A 16,974-nucleotide genomic window follows, 5' to 3' on the forward strand; every position below is an offset into this window, starting at 1 on the left:
GACAGATATAGTAACAACTATGAGGTTGTTGAATAATTTTCCATTTAAAAGTTTGTGTGCAGCCTCACTGATCAAACAAAAAAAACAGGACGTAGTACTTCTTTATACATTGTGTAATGAGGGATAGATGACTTGATTTTTTCTACCTTGCCATTTTTCAAACCTCGACAGACAGCCTTGCCTTAGTGGTAACACTGGTTCCCATCAGATCACCAAAGTTAAGCATTTTCAGGCTTGCCAGCACTTGGATGTGTCACTATCTGAGTCTGTTGAGTGCTGTTGGCAAGCGGATTGCTCTCAGCCCTTGTGAGGCCAATTGAGGAGCTACTTGATTGAGAAGGAGTGACACCAGTCACGGAAATTGGCGATAGCCGGGAGAGCAGTGTGCTGGCCACATGCCCCTCTGTATCCACATCCACACTTCCAGTGACACCTTAAGGCTGTAGATGACCTGGGGACCACTCGGTAATGTTGCGCCTTCAAGGTCTGTTCGGATGGTGTTTGTTTTTTTGTTTTATTTTTCAATCACCACCATTTCACAGTGGTTTCAGAGATTGTTTCTAATTATCACAGACCAACAAATCACAGTTAATGTTACCTGAGATCCCAGGTGCAATCAACCTACAGATCCTCTTTCATACATTAAATACTATAGGTGATAGCTTTGGGCCTAGTAATCGGCAGAGTTGCTGAAGATCTAATAAAATTTCAGTGTGTTGTCTTTTTAAAAAGTGTTTTTTCAAAGTGTTTTCAGAATGCAATAGATTTTTTGGTCCCAGTTGCTAGCTACAAATAGCACACACTCCTATTGTTGTGCTCAAAATGATTAAAGCAGTGGAAGAAATTCATAGAAAGAGGGAATAAAAAGTTTATCTGATCACTTTTTAGACAGAAAATTGAGGGCTTGTATTTTTATAATCCCAAGATGTTACATGGTTAGACTAATAGGGAAAAAAAGAAAGATTTGAAAAGAGCATAATACATAACTCATTAACTGTCTTCATATAAAAATATAGACAAATCAGGAGATTGTAGTGCAGAAACATAAATTTTAACAAAGGTGTTCTCCAGCTCTGAGATTAGATATCAGAATGACAGTCTGTCAAGAATTATGTGACATGTTTTCTTATCCACCACAATTTCAAACACTCGTTTGTAGAAAATACATTGAATTGCCCCTCTAAAGAAGTGGTGTCTTACACTTAATGTTAGATTATATGATTCTACATTAATGGGGAAAAATAGGCTTTGATGAAGTTGGCAAATTTGCTTCCTGAGTAAATGGACACTACAGTCGTGTACATGTTTGTCTGATTGTGATGATACCGGGAAACTGACCACATTTGATGGGTATTTCTCCACACATTAGGTGTGGGCAGACTTTCATGCTGTTTGCACATAAAGATCAGTTCACACTAGACACCAATGGATTTAAAGTAATGTCACTTAGCCCAATATTAAATGTTATGAGATACTGTCAGTCTTAGTCTATTAATTGCCAAAGTAAAATTCTTAACAAATTTTTTTAACAAAGGTCATATGCTAAATTTTCCACATAGCTAAAAACAGAATAGGAACAGGTGTTTCCAAACAATTCAAGCATTGACATGTATTTGCTTGAGAAAATATACCCATCCACATAGACATAAAATTTCAAGAAAGCAGTATGTAGAGCCTTTATACTTTCACCCTGCTTTCTTTCCAAGTACCAAATAATGAGAAAACTTTATTTACTCCTTCAGTATAATGAGTCTTTTTAAAGAAGTATTTCATCTTTTTGAATTCATAATCACATGAAGTGTAGGCTTTTTCTTTAAGATATTTCACTTCTTTATTTTGTAGAAACCTTCACTTTTTTATTTTGTAGAAACCTTCACTTTTTTATTTTGTAGAAACCTTCACTTTTTTATTTTGTAGAAAACTTCACTTTTTTTATTTTGTAGAAAACTTCACTTTTTTTATTTTGTAGAAAACTTCACTTTTTTTATTTTGTAGAAAACTTCACTTTTTTTATTTTGTAGAAAACTTCACTTTTTTTATTTTGTAGAAAACTTCACTTTTTTTTATTTTGCAGAAAACTTCACTTTTTTTTTATTTTGTAGAAAACATAGAGGTCCAAATGTTCAGACAACCTTCATTGCTTGTCATGAAAACAAAACAAAGCAAACAATAAAACAAAGATTAGGAATAAACAAAAATCCACTGTTGTAACATCAGTGCATTGACGATGTGTTGGTTATCTTCCAGTTGCAAAACTTTTGCCCCAGAATGATTGAAAGTGATGTTCACTTTTTTCTCATTCTGTTCGAATCTATTTATGGTTTGTGTGAATGCTGGAAATATTTTTATGTTTCATTCCATGAGATGCAGGCTGAATTGGCTTGCACACGTCGGAAACGTGGAGAGAAACAGTGATGCCGAAAGGCGAGAAGACTGCCTGTGGACGGGATTCAAACCCACACTGAAGTATAGTAACTGGGCTGGCTGAATGGCGGACCTGACACAACAAGAGCAAGGCAATAGCGACCTAAGCAACAAATAAGTGCAGCGAACCTTCGACACTGCGCTGTCAACAGGTCAAGTACAAGCAACAATCCAGATGGAAACCAAAGAGGAAAACCAGTACCAAAATGAAGTCAGAAGAGTAGTCAGTAGTATGGTGGAGGTAGCAACGAATGCTATCAGACTAAGTACATGACGGACTGAGTGGTCGAGGTGCAATAATATTTATGCCGGCTTCAAGGGACACTGTTGGCCATTGCATTCACATGGCGAGATGATAGTGCACTCACTAGGTGAGTGCAGCACTGCAAAGACACTACCCTCTATCGCCCATGGAGATCCATTTGTTCCAGCAGGCACTCAACTTTCTCACAGCCCTATACCAGATTCATACTGATTCTGAAAGTAACAGACCATCTTTATGCCAATAAATGAAGAGTGTGACTGTGTCAAATTGCTGCCAGTCTTAATCGGTGGAAGGCCATTTCTCACTGGATGGCTTGGAACATCAAAATATGCCACGATTTATTTCATATGAGGAGATTCACACAAACTGTCAATGGAACATAACGTAACTGTCAGGGTTTCTCCAAAGGAATTTTGATGTCGACATCATATGCTAGGGGAAAAAAAAAAAGCTAACCCACTCTCTCCACTGATGTTATTATAGTACCAGGTTTTATGTTCTTGAAACTTGGTAATAATTACTTTATTACTTATTTTGGTTTTGTGGCATTGCAAATGTTAGAGAACTTTATGTATTTTTCCTTAAGGTGTTGGCACATGGACCATGCATTCAAGCATTGAATATGCAGAGTTTCTGATCCCATAGTATGGAAAACGGACTTTGTGGAGTGTTTCCAAACATGCAGAGCAATATCTAGCATGTCAGATATTCTTGATCTACGTTTGAAGGTAGGCCAATGAGATGGAAGAAAGCCACTTGTCTCAAGGCATGCCATCTCTCTTTGCTACAGAGTCCCAAGATGCCATATAGGTTTTCAGTTGAAATCACTTGTGATTATATGTGGTTTTTAAACACCACTAAATTGAGGATCTCTCAAAACCCCGTTGTTAATTGTGTGATGTGTTGTAATAGAAAGATGTGAAACGTCATATTGGCAGCTAAAGACTCACTGTAACTTGCTTATTATGAAAATTTGCTGTGTCATGGCAATTGCACATTGAGAATCCACCAAAAATACATTGTACGTGGTACAATTTGTTATAATTAAATGTCAGGTAATAACATACCTATGATTAAAGCTTTCAGCAGGTGATAAGAGGCAAAATATGGTGGTAAATCAGTCATGGTCAGTTATAGTGCAATGATGAGTAGTCATAGAATTGTTAGATATCAGGTGATGTGTTCCTGGATTGTGTCTCACTGGATCCAAACATTTTTTTACTAACATTCGCAGGTTCTGATACTTTTGCATTAGTTTAACAACAGTATACACTATAATATTCGATTTTATGTAAATACAGTAAAACTTGCTCAGATCGGCACGTGTGTAATTCAGAAGTCTGCTCAAACCGTACAAGTACTTCAGTCCTGACACTTTCAGTGCACTTTTATGTGCTGACCTTTTTTGTATAAAGCGGAATGTGCCTAATGTGGAAACGGAAAGCAAATCTTAGAACATACTTAATAATTCATTGTATAATGCGTAAAAGAGCCCATACAGTACTACTATATTATGGCTCATTAGTTATTCGTGACTCTACAAGAATGTTACATTTAATGCCTCTGTTAAGTGGTGCAAAACCAAGAAAATAGATCCAGCGCAGTGTGACGCTGCTGGTGTGGATCTAAAACCATGCTGCTCTGCGCAACAATGTATAAGTTACGTGCAGGAAACGGTTCGTTCGTCAGCACTGTCAGCTTTCTCATTTTCCTCGTTATTGATGCACACTGGCACTTACAGGAACATTGTTGCGCATCTACCAAAGCTCTGCTGCAATGTGCGCAGTAAAAGAGGTGGGTTGTTGTTGTGGTCTTCAGTCCTGAGACTGGTTTGATGCAGCTCTCCATGCTACTCTATCCTGTGCAAGCTTCTTCATGTCCCAGTACGTACTGCAGCCAACATCCCTCTGAATCTGCTTAGTGTATTCATCTCTTGGTCTCCCTCTAAAATTTTTATCCTCCACGCTCCCCTCCAATACTAAATTGGTGATCCCTTGATGCCTCAGAACATGTCCTATCAACCGATCCCTTCTTCTACAGGGTGTATACGACCCGGGAAATCCGGGAAAAACCCGGGAATTTTTTCATCCGGGAGAAAACCGGGATAAACCCGGGAATTTTTCGGAATTCCGGGAATTTTTCATTGTTTTAGCTTTCAGTTAATTTTTTTAAATTTTGGCTGCAGAATTGATTCTCTAGCAAAGAATGTTATTGTATCCTGCTACTGGAGAATGATACTGCAGCAATAAAATATAAACGAGAGGGAAAAAAATAAAACTTTAGTGACAAAGGAAATGTGCAATTTACAACAAAAAACCATGCACGCACAAGCGTTTGCAAATAGCAAAAATATGTCAAAGGCCGTAGGGCGCAGACTGTAATTCTTCGTAACAATAAACTGCTTGCTATGAGCATGACGTCACAACTGTTCACATTAGGTTCGTTTGACCAATTGCCAGCGGTCTGTTGCGCATGCGCATTTGACTCCCGTATAAGCAGTACCTTCTCCTTCTACTTGAAGTTTGGCTGTTAGCTGTGTCTGTAGCAGTAGCAAGCAGCCAGATGCAAACGAGAAAAATTATTCTCAAGCGCCCTAGCTGCCAGATTCACACTTGCACGGAGTTGTCTGAGTTGTAGTGGGGAGGGGGTTAACCTCCACGTGACGCGTGTTTACGTTAAGTGATTTCGCTGCTTCTCTTCATGTACAGCTCCCAAGTCAAATGAAAACCAAACGGATTTCTGTGGCCGGGGAGCTATCAAGTGAATTAAAATACATTCACATAATTATGGAGAGCAAAAATATATTATTAATTTCAGTTTTCTGATTTTATTTTATTTCCAAGTTAGTAGCAGTCAAGCATTAATCGCCTTGCAGAACAGTGAAGTTATTTTAGCAAGTTTGCTAAAGAAATTTGGCTTTATTAATCTTTCCGCTGAGGCAATCATTTTACTTGAAACGAAGTGTTTCATTCTACAGTATTGGCTAGTTCCAACTTTTCGCTGAATTTCAAGTGCACGTTATCATCTTCTGCCATATATGGCATTATGCCATAATAAAGAACCAAAAATGAGATCGTAGAGTACTGGTACTCCGAGAAAATTTACATCCCAAAAACCACACTGAAAAGCTTAATATCAGATGGGACATACTTCATTGTGAATCTGGCAAAAGGCAATTCGCACTTCAAGCCGAATTATGCATTTTAGTATGGTTTACGAAATTCCGATGCTCTTTGGAGTACCCTCTGATGCCCTGTTTCTTCTATGGTGTAATATAAGCTCTTTTAGTGCTTTATAAACAGGAACATACTGGCTTCCTACACCACTGCAGTTGCACACGCACAATAATGCCTGTTTTCTGGTGCTCTCTGGAAACTGGTAAATCGAACCTATTTCTAACAGTCTTCGGATAGTATTGCGAACGGTGGTTAGAAAAGCGTTACTTTCAAAGTAAATTTCTTTTTACGCAAGATGAATTATGTTACGTGTGAGAAAGTGGGATGGATATCTAAACCACAGAGCGTTCGAAACTGAACAGTTTGAGGACCAGCCACTTACAAGAGTTTCGAGCCGAGACATTTATTTCATAATATTAAATTTACTGGCACATGTGTGTGATGTATCTTAAAGTATAACACACGCAAAAAAGATCAATATTACATGTGAAAGCTAAGCTTCTGTTGTAGCGTGTTAATCTTAGAAACTAATATTATATGTGAAAGCTTAGCTTTTATTGTAGATATACGGTACTGTGTACATTAATGTAAACCGTTAACTTTTCCTCTTGAGTGTTCGCGCTATTTAACCAGTGATCTTGCTATTGGCTGACTATAACACGTGTCCTATGCTCTGAATAGCTGCTGTCATCGGCTGAAGAGATCTCGTGGCTTGAGATATGATTCGCTTACAAAAGGACATCGCAACCTCGGTTTCAACGCTCCGCAAACTAACGCGCTGTGTTTGGTGCAATGTATATGTTGCTGCAAATCAAAGGTCTCTTTTTTTTGTTATAAGTCTCTCCAAAACTTCTCTGCCCGTCTCTACGCGATTGTATAAAACGTTAACCATTCAAAGAATTGATAAGTTTTGCAGTTCCGAGGGAAAATCTACGGAAAATCTGTCAGTTAGCACAGAAAAAGTGTATTTTCGCCCGGGAAAAAGCGTATTTTTTAAACGGGATATCCGGGAGAAATCCGGGAATTTTTTTTCCTTGTCCCCGTATACACCCTGTTCTAGTCAAGTTGTGCCACAAACTTCTCTCCTCCCCAAATCTATTCAATACTTCCTTATGTGATCTACTCATCTAATCTTCAGCATTCTTCTGTAGCACCACATTTCGAAAACTTCTATTCTTTTCTTGTCCAAACTAGTTATCGTCCATGTTTCACTTCCATACATGGCTACACTCCATACAAATACTTTCAGAAACGACTTCCCGACATTTAAATCTATACTCAATGTTAACAAATTTTTCTTCTTCAGAAACGCTTTCCTTGCCATTGCCAGTCTACATTTTATATCCTCTCTACTTCGACCATCATCAGTTATTTTGCTCCCCAAATAGCAAAACTCCTTTACTAATTTAAACGTCTCATTTCCTAATCTAATTCCCTCAGCATCACCCGACTTAATTCGACTACATTCCATTATCCTCATTTTGCTTTTGTTGTTTTTCATCTTATACCCTCCTTTCAAGACACTGTCCATTCCGTTCAACTGCTCTTCCAAGTCCTTTGCTGTCTCTGACAGAATTACAATGTCATCGGCAAACCTCAACGTTTTTATTTCTTCTCCATGGATTTTAATACCTACTCCGAATTTTTCTTTTGTTTCCTTTACTGCTTGCTCAATATACAGATTGAACAGCATTGGGGAGAGGCTACAACCCTGTCTCACTCCCTTCCCAACCACTGCTTCCCTTTCATGTCCCTCGACTCTTATAACTGCCATCTGGTTTCTGTACAAATTGTAAATAGCCTTTCTCTCCCTGTATTTTACCCCTGCCACCTTCAGAATTTGAAAGAGAGTATTCCAGTCAACATTGTCAAAAGCTTTCTCTAAGTCTACAAATGCTAGAAATGTAGGTTTGCCTTTTCTTAATCTAGCTTCTAAAATAAGTCGTAGGGTCAGTATTGCCTCACGTGTTCCCATATTTCTACAGAATCCAAACTGATCTTCCCCGAGGTCGGCTTCTACCAGTTTTTCCATTCGTCTGTAAAGAATTCGTGTTAGTATTTTGCAGCCGTGACTTATGAAAGTGATAGTTCGGTAATTTTCACATCTGTCAACGCCTGCTTTCTTTGTGATTGGAATTATTATATTCTTCTTGAAGTCTGAGGGTATTTCGCCTGTCTCATACATTTTGCTCACCAGATGGTAGAGTTTTGTCAGGACTGGCTCTCCCGAGGCTGTCAGTAGTTCTAATGGGATGTTGTCTACTCCTGGGGCCTTGTTTCGACTTAGGTCTTTCAGTGATCTGTCAAACTCTTCACGCAGTATCATATCTCCCATTTCATCTTCATCTACATCCTCTTCCATTTCTGTAATATTGCCCTCAAGTGCATCGCCCTTGTGTAGACCCTCTGTATACTCCTTCCACCTTTCTGCTTTCCCTTCTTTGCTTAGAACTGGGTTCCCATCTGAGCTCTTGATATTCATACAAGTCATTCTCTTTTCTCCAAAGGTCTCTTTAATTTTCCTGTAGGCAGTATCTATCTTACCCCTAGTGAGATAAGCCTCTACATCCTTACATTTGTCCTCTAGCCATCCCTGCTTAGCCATTTTGCACTTCCTGTCGATCTCATTTTTGAGACGTTTGTATTCCTTTTTGCCTGATTCATTTACTGCGTTTTTATATTTTCTCCTTTCATCAATTAAATTCAGTATTTCTTCTGTCACCCAAGGATTTCTACTAGCCCTCTTCTTTTTACCTACTAGATCCTCTGCTGCCTTCACTACTTCATCCCTCAAAGCTACCCATTCTTTTTCTACTGTATTTCTTTCCCCCATTCCTGTCAATTGTTCCCTTATGCTCTCCCTAAAACTCTGTACAACCTCTGGTTCTTTCAGTTTATCCAGGTCCCATCTCCTCAAATTCCCACCTTTTTGCAGTTTCTTCAGTTTTAATCTACAGTTCATAACCAATAGATTGTGGTCAGAGTCCACATCTGCCCCTGGAAATGTCTTACAATTTAAAACCTGGTTCCTAAATCTCTGTCTTACCATTATATAACCTATCTGATACCTTGTATCTCCAGGCTTCTTCCATGTATACAACCTTCTTTCATGGTTCTTGAACCAAGTGTTAGCTATGATTAAGTTGTTCTCTGTGCAAAATTCCACCAAGCGGCTTCCTCTTTCATTTCTTACCCCCAACCCATATTCACCTATTACGTTTCCTTCTCTCCCTTTTCCTACTGCTGAATTCCAGTCACCCATGACTATTAAATTTTCGACTCCCTTCACTATCTGAATAATTTCTTTTATTTCATCATACATTTCTTCAATTTCTTTGTCATCTGCAGAACTAGTTGGCATATAGACTTGTACTACCGTCGTAGGTGTGGGCTTCGTGTCTATATTGGCCACAATAATGCGTTTGCTGTGCTGTTTGTAGTAGCTTACCCGCATTCCTATTTTTTTATTCATTATTAAACCTACTCCTGCATTACCCCTATTTGATTTTGTATTTATAACCCTGTATTCACCAGACCAAAAGTCTTGTTCCTTCTGCCACCGAACTTCACTAATTCCTACTGTATGCAACTTTAACCTATCCATTTCCCTTTTTAAATTTTCTAACCTACCTGCCCGCTTAAGGGATCTGACATTCCACGCTCCGATCCGTAGAACACCAGTTTTCTTTCTCCTGATAACGATGTCCTCTTGAGTAGTCCCTGCTCGGAGATCCGAATGGGGGACTATTTTACCTCCGGAATATTTTACCCAAGAGGACGCCATCATCATTAACCATACAGTAGAGCTGCATGCCCTCTGGAAAAATTACGGCTGTAGTTTCCCCTTGCTTACAACCGTTCACAGTACCAGCACAGCGAGGCTGTTTTGGTTAGTGTTACAATGCCAGATCAGTTAATCATCCAGACTGTTGCCCCTGCAACTACTGAAAAAGGCTGCTGCCCCTCTTCAGGAACCACACGTTTGTCTGGCCTCTCAACAGATACCCCTCCGTTGTGGTTGCACCTACGGTACGGCTATCTGTGTCACTGAGGCACGCAAGCCTCCCCACCAATGGCAAGGTCTATGGTTCATGGGGGGGTATTGTTCCGTTAAATAATGCTTTTACCCAGCAAGGTCATTATTTTCTGCTAGGTTCAGCACTTCAAGGGATACAGTAACTTGATGTCAAATGAATGATATGGGTCGTTAACACATAACGAAAAGATTAATGTAATCAAGGCAAGTTACAAAGACAAACTATCTGTGCACGAAATTACGTCGCATTTCAAATGCGGTAAAACACAAGTGTATGAGACTTCAAGAAACGAGGAAAAGATTTGGGACGAATGGATGAAAGGGAACGGGCAGATGAAAAGAAAGGCGAAGAAGACCAGAAATGAAAAAAAAAAATTAACGAAATAGTGTGGAATGGTTCATAAGTGCACAGGCAAGAAACTTACCTTTATCTAGATCCATGTTGCTGAATAAGTCTCTGAAAGTCACGAAAGAGCTTGGAATTATAGAGTTTAAAGCATTTGCAGGATGGCTTGACAGGTTCAAAGCTACACACACAGTCATGTGGAATGAACGGTATGGAGAAGCTAAGGATGTGCAGGAAATTGTAGCAAGAGAATGGAAGACAATACTGTCCCAACTTAATTGCGAATTATTACCTGAAAGGAGTGTTCAATGCCGATGAAACAGGACTGTTATTGCGTGCTGCCTTCAAAATCGCGAGCAATTCGAAGTGAAAAGTTCACCAGCAGAAAAATTTTCAAGGAAAGATTCACTGTGCTGCCGTGTGGAAACATGTTAGGTGAAATGGAGAAGCCACTGGTGATGGGAAAGGCGGCAAAAACCATGTTATTTCAAAAACATAGTCAACAGTAAGCTTTCAGTCACATGGCGAAGCAATAAAAAGGCGTGGATGGTGAGTGGTCTTACGAAAGAATATCTGAGCTCTTTCAATGCCAAAATGAAAAAAGGAAATTGTCAAGTTCTGCTTTTCCTAAACAATGCAACCTGTCACCCGAAAGTAACTTTATCAAATATGAAATTGGCTTAGTTCCCTCCAGGTTCAACCAGTCTCACACAACCATTTGTTTATGAATCTGCTCGTACAAATCATTTGATGTTGACATTTGTATCAGAATGCTCCTAATGGTATTTCATGGGCATATCCATGTTACCTTTGTAATATATTAAGTGGATACTTTGGATTAAAGGAGACGACTCACCGAATAGCAGAAGCACTAAGTTTTTGACAATCACGTAGGTGCTGCCCCCCCACCCCGTTCACCAGCTGAACTGCAACAATCCTGCCCCCCCCCCCCCCCCCCCTCCCTGTTTTACAACCCAACACTTCAGCACTCTTTACAGATTTCTTTTAACAGATTTGATGATGGCAAAAGTCTGAAATTAATAAAATGCAAATATGATCAGTGATTCATATACAGACTTTGTGTTCAATAACAAATATGTTAAATCACTTTCCAGTGATGAAATAGTGTAAATTCCGCCCAAATGAGCTTTAGTTTTTATGAAGTCCGTGTTATGACTCTAATTAGTCTCCAAATATCCTGCAGTGCACAAATTTTGTTCAAAGTAAAAATAATGATATGGAAATGTCACTTCACTATAATGCTCACTGTTTGTAAGTGTTACTAATCATTTCTTTCCAATAAACAAAACTCATTCAGTATTCATTTATCGTGTTTCATTTAATAAGTCATAATTAGTAGCAGTAGAAACAGGCCGTTCCGAATGTACAAAAGCCAGGAATCACACGACATACAAAACACATACAAATTTACATAACACTGTTGAAATAAATTATCTGCAATTATTTTGCCAGACAAATAAATGTTTTTGCCTAAAAGGTAACGAAAGTAGTTAAACTTGCAAAAGCTAATCAACATTGTCAGTTAAATTGTAAACTTTTCACTGGTGTACCAAAATTCAAGATTTGCTGTCTGCCTCTTTCATAAATCTAAACTGCAGCTATCAAACACTGGAAAATCCAGGATGGAATGTAACAGTATGATGAGAAAGGAAAGTTGCCGCTCACCAGATAGCGGAGATGCTGAGTTGCAGATAGGCACAACAAACGACTCACACAATTAAAGCTTTTGGCCATTAAGGCATTCGTCAAAACACACACACACACACACACAAAGTTTTTTTTATTTAGGTGGCACCACATTATTACAATGTTGGGAATGGGGTACTACTGTCAGTAGTGATTATGAGGGATAAATATTAACACTGACAAAATTTGAAGCTGTAGATCTTCGTTCAGGAAGTGTACTGAATGAAACTCTAATATCATGGAAAACAATTACACGTGCTTTATTAATATCACGAGTACAATGGAAACACATTTAATACTCTTGAAACTCTTCTCAAATAATAATTATTGTACTGTGGCCCGTACTATTGCTCATAAACTAAACTAAACTCCTCCTGAACAGCCCATGAAGGCCCAACAGTACAGAGTGGCCGCCGTGTCATCCTCAGCCCAAAGGCTTCACTGGATGCTGTTATGGAGTGGTGTGTGGTTAGCACACCGCTCTCCCGGCCATATATGTCAGTTAACAAGACTGGAGCCACTACTTCACAATTGAGTAGCTCCTCAGTTTGCCTCACAAGGGCTGAATGTACCGTGCGTGCCAACAGCACTTGGCGGACTGGATGGTTACCCATCAAAGTGCTAGTGCATCCTGACAGCACTTAACTTCAGTGATCTGACAGAAACCAGTGTTACCATTGTGGCAGGACCATTGGCATACTATTGCTCATAATTTTTATAATTTCTTGCCCAACATTTTACTACCACAAAGTTCATAGACTTGAGGTTTGCATGTGCTTTCGCCATTACCCATGTCTGGTCTTTCTCACTGTCAACTTCAAACTCCTTTGTCTGCACTCCCACGTACCAATGATGTTAGTGCCATGCGAAGCTTATCTCTGAATAGAAACTGTTGTTTTACATAGCATAAATCCTGATTTTTGCCAATGTGTCTACTAAATTTCTTTAAAACAATATTTTTTAATTGTAATAAATTTACATTACAGAATTTCAAATAATTATATTGACAATAAATTGACAGAACATGTGCATTTATAATATGAAATTATTGTAAAAAAATGTGAAGATGAAAGGTTAAAAATATGAGGTACTGTGTTGCAGTGTGGAGTAGAACAACAGAAGGTAATTTTAGGTTGTGTGGGGTGGCATTCAGGTGAAATGCTGTGGAACAGGAGCAAGCAGGGACAGATGCGGTTAAAGACAGGGACTAGTGGCGTTTAAACTGAGAGAGATTGAGGGAGTGAAGGAATATTCCAGGGAGATTTCTCATCCGTGCAGTTCAGAAATGCCATTGTTGGGAGGAGAATCCAGGTGATAATGGTCTTGAAGCAGGTTTTGAAGTCGGCCACTTTACATTGAACTGCATGTACAGCAACTCTGCAGAGTTAGTGTCCCTTCAAGCTTTTGTCTGAAACTGAAATTGTAATTTGTGTGAAATTGTCCAACTCACGCTAGTTCATTGTTAAGTCGAGAGAGGCATAACTTATTGTCTGTGTCACCACAATTGCGTGTGAACTCGGGATTAAATCTATCAGTATTATCAAAGTTCCCATAAAGCCAACTGGAATTTGACATATAAAACGTTTGTTAGATAAATCTCAGAAAATATTGAAAATGTACAAAAAAACTTCTCATTTTGTGTAATTTTTTAGTCTGATTATGTAAGACATAAATAAAGATTTTCACTACAACATTATTTATTACAATGGGACAAGTTCCAGGACTTTGGCGAAGTAAATCGTCAGCTTACAAATCTAAATGTCAGAGTTGAGTACACAGCCAGTACTATGATAATTTCTGTCATTATTGTTTCTTTCCTCTCTGTTAACAATTTGTGTATGTATTGTATTGTATTACATTTTGGAATCTACGTTAAATTGTAGGACCTCCTATAACTAGTTGCGTAACTCAGTCCAAATGTTGTAGGGAGGTAAGCAAGGACCATGTGCAGTAAAACACTGGTTTTCACACCAACCTCATGGGTTGATGACAACTTTACATTAGCTTATGGGATACATTAGCTTCTGTATGGTCTTTTAAACTGCAGTTCAATAAATGTTCTTGTAAAAGAGACCATGCAAAAGGGAGGGGTAATATTTCTTGAGGATATGTTCTTAATTTCATTGATCTTGTTTAGTCGTATAGTTTGTGTTGTAATATTTTCTTTATTTTTGTGAAAGCTTACATATTTTATCTTCTTTACAGGCCAGTGTTATACTTGCCTTCACCTGACCAGTACACTATTGCAGTTAGATGCTGCCCTGTGTTATTTCGGCTTCATGAAGGAGATTCGGTTTTTGCACTCCCGTACAGGATAGTAATAGCAGTTGCAACACAGAGTTCTGTGATGCTTTATGATACGCAGCAGGCTGAACCATTTGCTCTCATTTCCAATATACATTATACAAGACTTACAGATGTATCATGGTAAGATATCAAAGTTTGAAGTATAACTAACTATTAATACAAAACAGAAAGAACTATCATGCTATAATGAATACTCTCAAAGTACGTTGTCATGCCTGCATATAGTATCCTCTGAAAAATTGTTTGAAATGTTCTGCTAAATAATATAAAAAAATTAGTCAGTCTGTCCTTATACTCATATTTTATTTTTTATGCTTTAGGTCAGAAGACGGTCAAATTCTTGTTGTATCAAGCACTGATGGTTATTGTTCTGTTATAACGTTTACACCTGGGGAGCTTGGTGAAGTTTATCGACCAAGTGAAGCAAAAAGTAGTGACTGTGATGGTACTGATAAACAGAATAGTGCAACTGAAAAGACTGGTGAGAACAGTAGTGAGCTTTCAAGTGTCCAGAAAGGAAAAGAAAGTTGTAAAATAGAGGAGCCTACAGAAAGAAGGCAAGGTACCACAGCGACGTCAAACAAAAGTGCCGACGGTAAGAGTGTCGAGTGTCAAGCTGGTGATAGTTCAAAAACATTGAAGGCTGAGTGTAAAACTGTGTCAAAAGAAAACAGTTCCAGTAATTCTGAACTTCTCTGTGACACACATGGAGAGTCTAATGTAAGTGCTGATGCGAGTGTGCTCTGTAATAGAACAAAGGAATCCAGTACTTTGAGGGAGGGCAAAGTTCAAGGTAAGGAGGTGGAATCCAGTTGCATGGAGGTTGACGCTAACCAAACAAACACCATTTCAGAGAAAGAAAATAAAGATGCTTCACAAAGTGACGCTGACCATAGTGATACCACTAAAAATGATAGGGCGTGCAGCACAGTTGAGAGTGCAGTAATACACGAAGTAAGAAATGAATCTGGAAGTTTGACAGAGAAAATGTGTGTTGCGGACAATGAACGAACTGAAAAAAGTGATGAGGGTACAGCTGAAAAAAGTGTCACACAAAAGAAGAAAGAGCAGCTAGAAGATGGGAAAACAGAAGCACTTCAGGCTCATTCTCCACCACCCCCTGCTACTACCCCATGCACTTTAACTCCAGGCAATGATCAGAACAGACGTACACCTAGGCGGGTCCAGCTCATCACTCTGTCAAGCCCTAAGATAAGGAAGAAGCTTATACAGTAACATAAGGTGCAGAAACTGATTGTATGTTAATGCTCTGCTTTTTATTCTCTAGTTATTTGTGTGGTGCAGAAGTTGTATATTTAATAAAACCATTCTATTTATCATGGTTAAACTTGTTTGAAGATAGAAAAGGCATCTATATAGCAGATAGTTCATTGACATACACATGGTAGAAACACAAATTCGTGAAAATGACGGTTTCTTTCTCTTCTTGTATATCCTTTTTGCCTTCATCAGCTGGAGAGACACCTGCTGGAAATTCTGTTGTCTTCTACCTTTGTGTATCTGTCAGTCTTTTGCTACCTGCTAGGTATAATTTTCTCAGACTTTTATGCAACTGTTTTATGTTGGACTTTCCTACCTTGTATAAATACCTTTTGTAATAGTTATTACAATATATTATTTAGAAGTGACTACACTATATAATCATGACTACTATTCACTGCAATACTGCATTGCCCTTAGTTGAAAAGATATAAATGTAATTTATCTTTTCTTATAGTGTGAGAATGTGCCATTATTATATCTTAACATTTTGAAAATATCTGGCTTTCCTTTAATTGAATTATTTCATTTGATGGAAAAGAATGAATCAAATGATGTATTTATTTAGCTTCAGTATTAAGACTCTTCTAACTGTAACACCTTGATATGCTGTGCTTAAAATACATCAGCTGTTGAGAGAACTTAGTTTACTTAGCCAGAAATAAAGTGTTCAACATTTCTTAAAAATATATTTTATTAATGGCAGATTTTGTAACTAAAGACATTGATTGAAGATGTTAATAATTTTATAAGAGAAATGTATAAACAAATGCTTCTTATGGAGCATCCACTTACAATGACAGAAATTTTTAGAAATAGGTAATAAAAATGTCGCAAAAAATATAAAACAATAGTTGGAGTCAGGGTGTTCTTTTTTTCATCAGATATGTACATTTAATGACCACTGTTAACTCTTCTGCTAAAGGCTACAGGCATACACGTATGCCCAGCAGGCAGAAGGTCTGACTGTTAAGGGCATTCTTGTACACCTGGGCACTGGAGAAGATGAACATGCACAATAGAATGGCGACTCACTGTTGTCTGGATCCCAGCATTGCTGCCAATACAGTCATTGCCTGCTATTTGTAATGTCGGAAAGTGCTATAGCATTCATGGCTCCTGGTTCCTTTCTGATTAAGATTCGCTATATTAGATACAATTTGATTTCTTAACCTACACAAGGCAAATAAAAAACATATATAACCTGAAAGGGAGTAATTATCCTAATGAACTGACGGACAAAGGCAATAAGAGCCAGTATCTTAGGGCGACAAAAACCATCACGTCCTAGAGGAATACAGGGGAAAACTATTGAACATCATTTCTTACCAAGTACTCTTTAAAACAGTTTTTTAACCGACAGCAATGGAAGGTTCAACTAAAAAAATTAAACTTGAGGTTTCACCCTTACAAAATCATTAAATATGGAACG

General features: G+C 38.3%; 1 protein-coding gene across 2 annotated transcripts in view; it reads left to right on the forward strand.

Annotated features, from left to right (window-relative positions):
* LOC126092978 (chromatin assembly factor 1 subunit B) overlaps positions 1–16,393 on the forward strand; it is a 54,337-nt gene extending 37,944 nt beyond the window's left edge. For both annotated transcript variants that reach the window (XM_049908689.1, XM_049908690.1), the window contains exons 7-8: positions 14,160–14,381; positions 14,582–16,393. In XM_049908689.1, coding sequence (XP_049764646.1) covers positions 14,160–14,381; positions 14,582–15,497 — 1,138 coding nt within the window. In that variant the 3' untranslated portion in view covers positions 15,498–16,393. The remainder of the gene's footprint in view (positions 1–14,159; positions 14,382–14,581) is intronic.
* Positions 16,394–16,974: the final 581 nt, after the last annotated feature.

The sequence above is a fragment of the Schistocerca cancellata genome, chromosome 1 (assembly GCF_023864275.1).
Source record: "Schistocerca cancellata isolate TAMUIC-IGC-003103 chromosome 1, iqSchCanc2.1, whole genome shotgun sequence".
Classification (NCBI taxonomy): domain Eukaryota; kingdom Metazoa; phylum Arthropoda; class Insecta; order Orthoptera; family Acrididae; genus Schistocerca; species Schistocerca cancellata.